This window comes from Coregonus lavaretus (assembly GCF_964263955.1).
Source record: "Coregonus lavaretus genome assembly, chromosome: 10".
In the NCBI taxonomy this organism is placed as follows: Eukaryota; Metazoa; Chordata; class Actinopteri; order Salmoniformes; family Salmonidae; genus Coregonus; species Coregonus lavaretus.
Window position 1 is genome coordinate 37,866,588 of NC_139997.1, and position 13,074 is coordinate 37,879,661.

Here is a 13,074-nt window from a genome sequence, read left to right on the forward strand (position 1 = left end):
AAGTGTGCGGATGGAGGACAATGTGTCCAGCTGTGTGATAATTGCAGCTGTAGAAACAGCAGCAAACAGACAGACAGAGACAGACAGACAATGTGTGTTGTAGTTACCATCATTGCTAACTAATTATCATAATCAGGATCTACATCTATCTCTATCATTAAGGCTGTACAAACGGATGGAGAGGGAGGGACTAAGATGTCTGTCTGATGTAAAGATAAAAAAGAAAGTAGCGAGAGAAGGAGAAGGGGGATTCCCCAATGAAAGCAAAGGGAGGGATAGATTCAGGAGAGAAAAAATGGAATGAACAAAAAAATTAATGGTGTAAAACGAGAGAGGGAATAGAGAGATAACCAATGAAGGGGACAGAGGGTGAAGGAGAGGAAGAGAGAGAGAGAGAGAGAGGGAGAGAGAGGTAGAGTGGGCAGGCATATTCAGAGAGTAATGGGGTCTCTCGCTCTCTCAGTCTACTGAGGGAGCTAATTAAAATAGGAGAATGATGGGGGATGTGCTGCATGTTCATTTCCTCCATTTTGTCTCAGAGACTGTGTGTGAGAGTGTGTTTGCACAACTGAATCAATGTGTGGGTGCATCTTTATTTGCTGTTTTTTCCACGCTATTCTTACATGATTGGACTCTATTTACTATTCCTGTTGACAAGTTAAAGAAATCCACCCGTTCTACTAGCAGAGTATGAATCTCTCTCCTCTCTCTCTCTCTCTCTCTCTCTCTCTCTCTCTCTCTCTCTCTCTCTCTCTCTCTCTCTCTCTCTCTCTCTCTCTCCTCTCTCTCTCTCTCTCTCTCTCTCTCTCTCTCTCTCTCTCTCTCTCTCTCTCTCCTCTCTCTCTCTCTCTCTCTCTCACCATCCATTCCTCCCACACAGCCTCCAGTCTAGCTCCCTCCCTCTACCTTCATCTATCCCCCTCTTTCTCTAACCTCCCTCCCTCCTGTCTTACCATCCTCTAGTGTGGTAGCATTGATCTCAGTGCTAGAGGGGCCAGTGCCAGCCCTGTTGAAGGCCTGGACCACCACTCCATACTGGGCGAACTTCTTCAGGTTGTCCAGGGTGTACACCTCACTGTCCCCCGTGGCCTTCATCTCCACAATGCTGTATTGGCCGTTACTGCCCGGCCCGTTCTCACGGTAACCGATCTGGTACCCCCGGATCACCCCGTTCTGAAGCTCCTTTCTGGGGGCCTGAGTGGGAGAGGCAGGGGATAGCTCTGTTAGGACACTGACTGGAGATCAATGGCAGTTAGTTTGAATGTCTCACTTATTATGGTATTATAGCATAAAGGAAGAGAAGCATGATGGTTAATGAAGTTTACCCTCCATGTGACCCGTATGCTCTGAGACGTCATTGGTTGGAGGATCACTTCCATAGGGGGCCCATCAGGTTCTGTTGAGGAGAGAGGTTGAAATAAGGGTTTCAATGGCACCAAACAAGACATCATTTTAAATAAGTGTGTGTGTGTGTGTGTGTATGTATGTGTGTGTGTGTTTGTGTGTGTGCTTGTGCATGTGTGTGTGTTTGCGTGCGCGTGTGCGTATACAGTGCCTTTAAAAAGTATTTGCCCCCTTTCTAATTTTCTCTACTTTTACATATTTGTGATACTGAATGTTATCAGATCTTCAACCAAAACCTAATATTAGATAAAGGGAACATAAGTGAACAAATAACACAACAATTACATATTTATTTAATTTATTTCATAAACAAAGTTATGCAACACCCAATTCCCCTGTGTGAAAAAGTAATTGCCCCCTTACACTCAATAACTGGTTGTGCCACCTTTAGCTGCAATGACTCCAACCAAATGCTTCCTGTAGTTGTTGATCAGTCTCTCACGTCACTGATAGGAATTTTGGCCCACTCTTCCATGCAGAACTGCTTTAACTCAGTGACGTGTGGGTTTTCAAGCATGAACTGCTCTTTTCAAGTCCTGCCACAACATCTCAATTGGGATTAGGTCTGGACTTTGACTAGGCCATTCCAAAACTTCCAATTTGTTGCTTTTTAGCAATATACATGTAGACTTGATTGGGTATTTTGGATCATTGTCTTGCTGCATGACCCAGCTGCGCTTCAGCTTCATCTCACAGAAGGATGGTCTGACATTCTCCTGTAGAATTCTCTGATACAGAGCAGAATTCATGGTTCCTTCTATTAAGGCAAGTCGTCCAGGTCCTGAGGCACATGTTCTTACTGTGGAATGCATTGTTTGGTTTTTGTCCATAGAACGTTCTTCCAAGAGTCTTGATGATCATCCAGGTGCTTTTTGGCAAACTTGAGTCAACTTTTTATGCCTGGCGAAAACCAAACACTGCATTCCACAGTAAGAACATCATACCAAAGGTCAAGCATGGTGGTGGTGGTGTGATGGTTTGGGGATGCTTTGCTGCCTCAGGACCTGGACGACTTGCCTTAATAGAAGGAACCATGAATTCTGCTCTGTATCAGAGAATTCTACAGGAGAATGTCAGACCATCCGTCTGTGAGCTGAAGCTGAAGCGCAGCTGGGTCATATAGCAAGACAATGATCCAAAACACACAATCAAGTCTACATGGAAATTGCTAAAAAGCAACGAATTGGAAATTTTGGAATGGCCTAGTCAAAATCCAGACCTAATCCCAATTGAGATGTTGTGTCAGGACTTGAAACGAGCAGTTCATGCTTGAAAACCCACACGTCACTGAGTTAAAGCAGTTCTGCATGGAAGAGTGGGCCAAAATTCCTCCACAGCGACGTGAGAGACTGATCAACAACTACAGGAAGCATTTGGTTGGAGTCATTGCAGCTAAAGGTGGCACAACCAGTTATTGAGTGTAAGGGGGCAATTACTTTTTCACACATGGGAATTGGGTGTTGCATAACTTTGTTTATGAAATAAATGAAATAAATATGTAATTGTTGTGTTATTTGTTCACTTATGTTCCCTTTATCTAATATTAGGTTTTGGTTGAAGATCTGATAACATTCAGTATCACAAATATGTAAAAGTAGAGAAAATTAGAAAGGGGGCAAATACTTTTTCATAGCACTGTATGTGTGCGGTTAGACTTACGTGCTTCCTCAGTGCTGATGGTGAGCTCCTTGCTAGGCTGGCTGCGTCCGATCTTGTTGAAGGAGTACATGCGGATGCTGTAGACACAGGCAGGGTGCAGCTCCACGATGTTAGCCTGGTTGTTAGTGGGGGAGATGTTCCTGGTTGTGTACTTGTGATCCCAAGTGTCTGTAACATATAGAAGCAGATAGAGAGGACATTAGAGGACCACAGATAAGGGAGTTAGAATGAGGACAATAGGGATATGAGGGTTTACAGGGTTAGACAGGTTGGACTCGTACCAGACTTGTTCTTATACTCAATGTCGTAGCTGGTGATGATGCTGTTGCCATCAAACCTCTGGATCCAGCGCAGGTTCATACTGCGGTCCTTCACCTCTCTCACCTCCAACTCAGGAGGGTCAGGAGGCTCTGTGTGTGTTAAAGGAGGAGGTTGGGTATACATTTAACCTTAATCACTGGTCGGTCAACAGTGAGGCTATGTGCAGTAACAGCAGAGTGAGAGAGATAGGCACCTTGCACGGTAAGCTGGATGAGTCCTCGCCCCTCTCCGTATGAGTTGATGGCGTGGCAGGAGAAGAAGACTGAGTCCCCACGCTCCGCTGGCTTCAGCTACATGGGGGACAGCAACACATTAAGGAGAGCATGAGTGGACATGGGTTATTTAGTGGTCAAAACTACACTGCATACTATACTGAACCATTTTGTACTTTGATCTCAACTCAATTGGGCTCTATTCTAAATTCTAATGCCCTCCAATTGAATTCTCTCAACATTTTGCCCTCTTTCCTCAGTGTCTGACCTTGAGTGTGGAGATAACCTCGTCCCCCTTCTTGTTGATGGTGATGGAGTAGCGGGGGTTCCTCTCGGCATCGATGACAGTGTCACCCCTCTCCCATCGGATGATGATGGGCTGCTCCCCCCGCGCTGTGCAGTTCAGCTCCTTCATCTGGCCCTTGATGGCCATGGTGGTGTTAGGGTGCGACGTGATCATGGCTGGAACTGGAGACACACACAGAGAGAAATATTCATGAATGTGATGAATAGATATGGGAGAATGAGAGAACTAAAGAGGGATGAGTATTTGAAAAATCTAGGAACTGTACAGGTGTGTAGAAAATAGAAATCTCAATTTATGCCCTCCATCACTCTCTATTTTCATTTCACGCTCCGAGCCCTCGTGGCCCTCTCACACCCCCTCCTCTTTTCCCCGTCTACCTACTTCCCTCCTCTCCTTTTCTCTCCTTCCCTCCTCTCCGCCAACATGGGTTATTGATCTGAGGGGTTCCTGCTGTTTTGTTTTCATCACTAATTCATCAGAACCTTTCCTTCCCCACCACAGCCATAGACAGACAGAAAGACACACAGACTGGAGGAACAAAACAATCAACATGCACACACACACACACACACACACACACACACACACACACACACCAAAATGGAAACAATACATATTCATTTGCAATAGCAGTAGAAAAAGCACATATACCCTCAAACGTATCCCTCTCACACACAAAAGCGTTCACCGTCAGCCCACTAACACCCCTATCAGATCACAGCAAAATCACAGTCTACCTGAACAGAGCAATACTCAATCATGAGGCATCAAAGCCAAAGGAACTGCACAATATTAAGAAATGCTATAGACGGAAGGAAAGTAGTGTAGAAACCTACCAAAAAAACAATTAGACAACAACAAATTCAATCCCTTTTCGACAACTTCCTGGACAAAACATTTCACTGTAATAGTGAAGGTGTAAACTTGTCAGTAGAAAGCCTAAACAGTATATTTGACCTTTTAGCTTTCCTATCAAATCAAAACATTTCAAGCAGACAACCTAATAAAATTAACAACAATGACAAATGGTTTGAGGAAGAATGCAAAAACCTAAGAAAGAAATTGAGAAACCCATCCAACCAAAAACATAGAGACCCAGAAAACCTGAGTCTATGCCTTCACTATGGTGAATCACTAAAACAATACAGAAATACACTGTGGAAAAAGAAGGAACAGCACATCAGAAATCAGCTCAATGTAATTGAAGAATCCATAGAATCTAACCACTTCTGGGAAAATTGGAACACACTTAACAAACAACAACACAAAGAGTTATCTATCCAAAATGGAGATGTGTGGATAAACCACTTCTCCAATCTTTTTGGCTCTATAAAGAACAAACAGCAAAAACATATACATGATTAATTACACATCTTAGAATCAGCTATTAAAGACTACCAGAACCCACTGGATTCTCGAATTACATTGAATGAACTACAGGACAAAATACAAACCCTCCAACCCAAAAAGACCTGTGGTGTTGATGGTATCCTACATGAAATGATAAAACATACAGACAAAAAATTCCAATTGGCTATACTTAAACTCTTTAACACCATCCTCAGCTCTGGCATCATCCTCAATATTTGGAACCAAGGACTGATAACCCCAATCCACAGAAGTGGAGAAGATTTGACCCCAATAACTACCGTGGGATATGCGTCAACAGCAACCTTGGGAAAATCCTCTGCATTATCATTAACAGCACACTTGTACATTTCCTCAGTGAAAACAATGTACTGAGCAAATGTCAAATGGGCTTTTTACCAAATTACCATACGACAGACCACGTATTCACCCTGCACTCCCTAATTGACAAACAAACCAAAACAAAGTATTATCATGCTTTGTTGACTTCAAAAAAGCTTTTGACTCAATTTGGCATGAGGGTCTGCTATACAAATAGATGGAAAGTGGTGTTGGGGGAAAAACATATGACATTATAAAATCCATGTACACAAACAACAAGTGAGCGATTAAAATTGGCAAAAAACACACACATTTCTTTCCACAGGGCCGTGGGGTGAGACAGGGATGCAGCTTAAGCCCCACCCTCTTCAACATACACACTACCGTTCAAAAGTTTGGGGTCACTTAGAAATGTCCTTGTTTTCAATGAAAACATACAGTTGAAGTCGGAAGTTTACATACACTTAGGTTGGAGTCATTAGAACTTGTTTTTCAACCACACCACACATTTCTTGATAACAAACTATAGTTTTGGCAAGTCGGTTAGGACATCTACTTTGTGCATGACACAAGTAATTTTTCCAACAATTGTTTACAGACAGATTATTTCACTTATAATTCACTGTATCACAATTCCAGTGGGTCAGAAGTTTACATACAATAAGTTGACTGTGCCTTTAAACAGCTTGGAAAATTCCAGAAAATGATGTCATGGCTTTAGAAGCTTCTGATAGGCTAATTGACATAATTTGAGTCAATTGGAGGTGTACCTGTGGATGTATTTCAAGGCTTACCTTCGAACTCAGTGCCTCTTTGCTTGACATCATGGGAAAATCAAAAGAAATTAGCCAAGACCTCAGAAAAAACATTGTAGACCTCCAAAAGTCTGGTTCATCCTTGGGAGTAATTTCCAAATGCCTGAAGGTATCACGTTCATCTGTACAAACAATAGTACGCAAGCATAAACACCATGGGACCACGCAGCCGTCATACCGCTCAGGAAGGAGACGTGTTTTGTCTCCTGGAGATGAACGTACTTTGGTGCGAAAAGTGCAAATCAATCCCAGAACAACAGCAAAAGACCTTGTGAAGATGCTGGAGGAAACAGGTACAAAAGTATCTATATCCACAGTAAAACGAGTCCTATATCGACATAACCTGAAAGGCCACTCAGCAAGGATGAAGCCACTGCTCCAAAACCACCATAATAAAGCCAGACTACGGTTTGCAACTGCACATGGTGACAAAGATCGTACATTTTGGAGAAATGTCCTCTGGTCTGATGAAACAAAAATAGAACTGTTTGGCCATAATGACCATTGTTATGTTTGGATGAAAAAGGGGGTGGCTTGCAAGCCGAAGAACACCATCCCAGCCGTGAAGCACGGGGGTGGCAGCATCATGCTGTGGGGGTGCTTTGCTGCAGGAGGGACTGGTGCACTTCACAAAATAGATGGCATCATGAGGAAGGAAAATGATGTGGATATATTGAAGCAACATCTCAAGACATCAGTCAGGAAGTTAAAGCTTGGTCGCAAATGGGTCTTCCAAATGGACAATGACCCAAGCATACTTCAAATGTTGTGGCAAAATGGCTTAAGGACAACAAAGTCAAGGTATTGGAGAGTGCCATCACAAAGCCCTGACCTCAATCCTATAGAAAATGTGTTGGCAGAACTGAAAAAGCATGTGCGAGCAAGGAGGCCTACAAACCTGACTCAGTTACACCAGCTCTGTCAGGAGGAATGGGCCAAAATTCACCCAACTTATTTTGGGAAGCTTGTGGAAGGCTACCCGAAACGTTTGACCCAAGTTAAACAATTTAAAGGCAATGCTACCAAATACTAATTGAGTGTATGTAAACTTCTGACCCACTGGGAATGTGATGAAATAAATAAAAGCTGAAATAAATCATTCTCTCTATTATTATTCTGACATTTCAAATTCTTAAAATAAAGTGGTGATCCTAACTGACCTAAGACAGGGAATTATTACTAGGATTAAATGTCAAGAATTGTGAAAAACTGAGCTTAAATGTATTTGGCTAAGGTGTATGTAAACCTCCGACTTCAACTGTACATGAAATGTGTTTGAATAGGAAATATAGTAAAATGAATAGGAAATGTAGTCATTGACATGGTTAGAAATAATGATTTTTAATTGAAATAATAATTGTGTCCTTCAAACTTAGCTTTCGTCAAAGAATCCTCCATTTGCAGCAATTACAGCCTAGCAGACCTTTGTCATTCTAGTTGTCAATTTGTTGAGGTAATCTGAAGAGATTTCACCCCATGCTTCCTGAAGCACCTCCCACAAGTTGGATTGGCTTGATGGGAACCTCTTACGGTCAAGCTGCTCCCACAACAGCTCAATAGGGCTGAGATCCGGTGACTGTGCTGGCCACTCCATTATAGACAGAATACCAGCTGACTGCTTCTTCCCTAAATAGTTATTGCATAGTTTGGAACTGTGCTTTGGCTCATTGTCCTGTAGTAGGAGGAAATTGGCTCCAATCAAGCGCCGTCCACAGGGTATGGCATGGCGTTGCAAAATGGTGTGATAGCCTTCCTTCTTCAAGATCCCTTTTACCCTGTACAAATCTCCCACTTTACCACCACCAAAGCACCCCCAGACCATCACATTGCCTCCACCATGCTTGACAGATGGCATCAAGCACTCCTCCAGCATCTTTTCATTTGGTCTGCGTCTCACAAATGTTCTTCTTTGTGATCCGAACACCTCAAACTTTGATTTGTCTGTCCATAACACTTTTTTCCAATCTTCCTCTGTCCAGTGTCTGTGTTCTTTTGCCTATCTTAATCTTTTATTTTTATTGGCCAGTCTGAGATATGGCTTTTTCTTTGCAACTCTGCCTAGAAGGTTAGCATCCAAGAGTCGCCTCTTCACTGTTGACGTTGAGACTGGTGTTTTGCGGGTACTATTTAATGAAGCTGCCAGTTGAGGACCTGTGAGGCGCCTGTTTCTCAAACTAGACACTCTAATGTATTTGTCCTCTTGCTCAGTTGTGCACCGGGGCCTCCCACTCCTCTTTCTATTCTGGTTAGAGCCAGTTTGCGCTGATCTGTGAAGGGAGTAGTACACAGCGTTGTACGAGATCTTCAGTTTCTTGGCAATTTATCGCATGGAATAGCCTTCATTTCTCAGAACAAGAATAGACTGACAAGTTTCAGAAGAAAGTTATTTGTTTCTGGCCATTTTGATCATGTAATCAAACCCACAATTGCTGATGCTCCAGATACTCAACTAGTCTCAAGAAGGCCCGTTTTATTGCTTCTTTAATCAGCACAACAGTTTTCAGCTGTGCTAACATAATTGCAAAAGGGTTTTCTAATGATCAATTAGCCTTTTAAATGATGAACTTGGATTAGCAAACGCAACCTGCCATTGGAACACAGGACTGATGGTTGCTGATAATGGGCCTCTGTACACCTATGTAGATATTCCATAAAAAATCACCAGTTTCCAGCTACAATAGCCATTTACAACATGAACAATGTCTACACTGTATTTCTGATCAATTTGATGTTATTTTAATGGACTAAAAAATTGCTTTTCTTTCGAAAACAAGGACATTTCTAATTGACCCTAAGCTTTTGAACAGTAGTGTATATCAACGAATTGGCGAGGGCACTAGAACAGTCTGCAGCACCCAGCCTCACCCTACTAGAATCTGAAGTCAAATGTCTACTGTTTGCTGATGATCTGGTGCTTCTGTCCCCAACCAAGGAGGGCCTACAGCAGCATGTACAGTGCCTTCGGACAGTATTCAGACCCCTTGACTTTTTCCACATCAAATCAAATCAAATCACATTTTATTTGCCACATGCGCTGAATACAACAGGTGTAAACTTACAGTGAAATGCTTACGAGCCCTTAACCAACAATGCAGTTTTAAGAAAAATAAGTACAAAATAAAAATAACAAATAATTAAAGAGCTCCCGAGTGGCACAGCGGTCTAAGGCACTGCATCTCAGTGCTTGAGGCATCACTACAGACCCCCTGGTTCGATTCCAGGCTGTATCACAACCGGCCGTGATTGGGAGTCCCATAGGGCGGCGCGCAATTGGCCCAGCGTCGTCCGGGTTTGGCCGGTGTAGGCCGTCATTGTAAATAAGATTTTGTTCTTAACTGACTTGCCTAGTTAAATAAAGGTAAAATAAAAAATAAAATAAATAAAAAGAGCAGCAGTCTAATAAAATTACAGTAAGGAGGCTATATACATGGGGAACAAATACAGAGTCAATGTGCGGGGACATCGGTTAGTCGAGGTAATTGAGGTAATATGGACACTACCGTTCAAAAGTTTGGGGTCAGTTAGAAATGTCCTTGTTTTTGAAAGAAAAGCAATTTTTTTGTCCATTAAAATAACATCAAATTGATCAGGAATACAGTGTAGACATTGTTAATGTTGTAAATGGCTATTGTAGCTGGAAACGGGTGATTTTTAATGGAATATCTACATAGGTGTACAGAGGCCCATTATCAGCAACCATCAGTTCTGTGTTCCCATGGCACGTTGTGTTTGCTAATCCAAGTTTATCATTTTAAAAGGCTAATTGATCATTAGAAAACACTTTTGCAATTATGTTAGCACAGCTGAAAACTGTTGTGCTGATTAAAGAAGCAATAAAACTGGCCTTCTTGAGACTAGTTGAGTATCTGGAGCATCAGCAATTGTGGGTTCGATTACAGGATCAAAATGGCCAGAAACAAATAACTTTCTTCTGAAACTTGTCAGTCTATTCTTGTTCTGAGAAATGAAGGCTATTCCATGCGATAAATTGCCAAGAAACTGAAGATCTCGTACAACGCTGTGTACTACTCCCTTCACAGAACAGCGCAAACTGGCTCTAACCAGAATAGAAAGAGGAGTGGGAGGCCCCGGTGCACGACTGAGCAAGAGGACAAATACATTAGAGTGTCTAGTTTGAGAAACAGGCGCCTCACAGGTCCTCAACTGGCAGCTTCATTAAATAGTACCCGCAAAACACCAGTCTCAACGTCAACAGTGAAGAGGCGACCCCGGTCAGAGGCCGAGCGTTGCCATACCAGGCGGTGATGCAACCAGTCAGGATGCTCTCAATGCTACAGCTGTAGAACGTTTTGAGGATCTGAGGACCCATGCCAAATCTTTTCAGTCTCCTGAGGGGGAATAGGCTTTGTCGTGCCCTCTTCATGACTGTCTTGGTGTGTTTGGACCATGATAGTTTGTTGGTGATGTTGACACCAAGGAACAAACTTTTGAATGGTAGTGTATATGTGGGTAGAGTTAAAGTGACTATGCATAGATAATAAACAGAGTAGCAGCAGCGTAAAAGAGGGGGTGGGGTGGGGTAGGGGGGACAATGCAAATAGTCCGGGTAGCCATGATTAGCTGTTCAGGAGTCTTATGGCTTGGGGGTAGAAGCTGTTAAGAAGCCTTTTGGACCTAGACCTGGCGCTCCGATACCACTTGCCGTGCGGTAGCAGAGAGAACAGTCTATGACTAGGGTGGCTGGAGTCTTTGACAATTTTTAGGGCCTTCCTCTGACACTGCCTGGTATAGAGGTCCTGGATGGTAGGAAGCTTGGCCCCAGTGATGTACTGGGCCGTACGCACTACCCTCTGTAGTGCCTTGCAGCCGGAGGCCGAGCAGTTGCCATACCAGGCGGTGATGCAACCAGTCAGGATGCTCTCGATGGTGCAGCTGTAGAACGTTTTGAGGATCAGAGGACCCATTTCAGTCTCCTGAGGGGGAATGGGCTTTGTTGTGCCCTCTTCACGACTGTCTTGATGTGTTTGGACCATGATAGTTTGTTTGATGTAAACACCAAGGAACTTGAAGTTCTAAACCTGTTCACTACAGCTCCGTCGATGAGAATGGGGGCGTGCTCAGTCCTCTTTTCTTTCCTGTAGTCCACAATCATCTCCTTTGTCTTGATCATGTTGAGGGAGAGGTTGTTATCCTAGCACCACACGGCCATGTCTCTGACCTCCTCCCTATAGGCTGTCTCATCGTTGTCGGTGATCAGGCCTACCACTGTTGTGTCGTCGGCAAACTTAATGATGGTGTTGGAGTCGTGCCTGGCCATGCAGTAATGGATGAACAGGGAGTACAGGAGGGGACTGAGCACGCACTCCTGAGTGGCCCCCATGTTGAGGATCAAGGTGGCAGATGTGTTGTTACCTACCATTACCACCTGGGGGCGGCCCGCCAGGAAGTCCAGGATCCAGTTGCAGAGGGAGTTGTTCAGTCCCAGGATCCTTAGCTTAGTGATGAGCTTTGAGGGCACTATGGTGTTGAATGCTTAGCTGTAGTCAATGAATAGCATTCTCACGTATGTGTTCCTCTTGTCCAGATGGGAAACGGCAGTGTGGAGTGCAATAGAGATTGCATCATCTGTGGATCTGTTGGGGCGGTATGCAAATTGGAGTGGGTCGGGTTTCTGGGACAATGGTGTTGATGTGAGCCATGACCAGCCTTTCAAAGCACTTCATGGCTACAGACGTGAGTGCTACGGGTCGGTAGTCATTTAGGCAGGTTATCTTAGTGTTCTTGGGCACAGGGACTATGGTGATCTGCTTGAAAAATGTTGGTATTACAGACTCAGGGACATGTTGAAAATGTCAGTGAAGACACTTGCCAGTTGGTCAGCGCATGCTCGGAGTACACGTCCTTGTAATCCGTCTGGCACTGCGGCCTTGTGAATGTTGACCTGCTTATAAGTTTTACTCTCATCGGCTACGGAGCGCGTGATCACATAGTCATCCGGAACAGCTGATGCTCCCATGCATGCTTCAGTGTTGCTTGCCTCGAAGCGAGCATAGAAGTGATTTAGCTCATCTGGTAGGCTTGTGTCACTGGGCAGCTCGCGGCTGTGCTTCCCTTTGTAGTCTGTAATAGTTTGCAAGCCCTGCCACATCCAACGAGCGTCAGAGCCGGTGAAGTATAATTAAATCTTAGTCCTGTATTGACTCTTTGCCTGTTTGATGGTTCGTCGGAGGGCATAGCGGGATTTCTTATAAGCGTCCTGGTTAGAGTCCCTGTCCTTGAAAGCGGCAGCTCTACCCTTTAGCTCAGTGTGGATGTTGCCTGTAATCCATGGCTTCTGGTTGGGTATGTACGTACGGTCACTGTGGGGACGACGTCATCGATGCACTTATTGATGAAGCCAGTGACTGATGTGTTGTACTCCTCAATGCCATCGGAAGAATCCCGGAACATATTCCAGTCTGTACTAGCAAAACAGTCCTGTAGCTTACCATCTGCGTCATCTTACCACTTCCTTATTAACCGAGTCATTGGTGCTTCCTGCTTTAGTTTTTGCTCATAAGCAGGAATCAGGAGGATAGAATTATGGTCAGATTTGCCAAATGGAGGGTGAGGGAGAGCGTTGTACGCGTCTCTGTGTGTGGAGTAAAGGTGATCTAGAGTTTTTTTTCCTCTGGTTGCACATTTAACATGCTGGTAGAAATTAGGT

General features: G+C 43.8%; 1 protein-coding gene across 1 annotated transcript in view; it reads right to left on the reverse strand.

Annotated features, from left to right (window-relative positions):
* dscaml1 (Down syndrome cell adhesion molecule like 1) overlaps nt 1–13,074 on the reverse strand; it is a gene marked incomplete at its 3' end in the record, with an annotated part of 94,736 nt that overhangs the window by 11,822 nt on the left and 69,840 nt on the right. Inside the window, exons 12-17 of the mRNA XM_084170441.1 lie at nt 3,865–4,064; nt 3,578–3,674; nt 3,345–3,473; nt 3,064–3,231; nt 1,326–1,396; nt 954–1,194 (exon numbers count right to left, since the gene is read on the reverse strand). Of these exons, the coding sequence (XP_084026567.1) occupies nt 954–1,194; nt 1,326–1,396; nt 3,064–3,231; nt 3,345–3,473; nt 3,578–3,674; nt 3,865–4,064 (906 nt within the window). The remainder of the gene's footprint in view (nt 1–953; nt 1,195–1,325; nt 1,397–3,063; nt 3,232–3,344; nt 3,474–3,577; nt 3,675–3,864; nt 4,065–13,074) is intronic.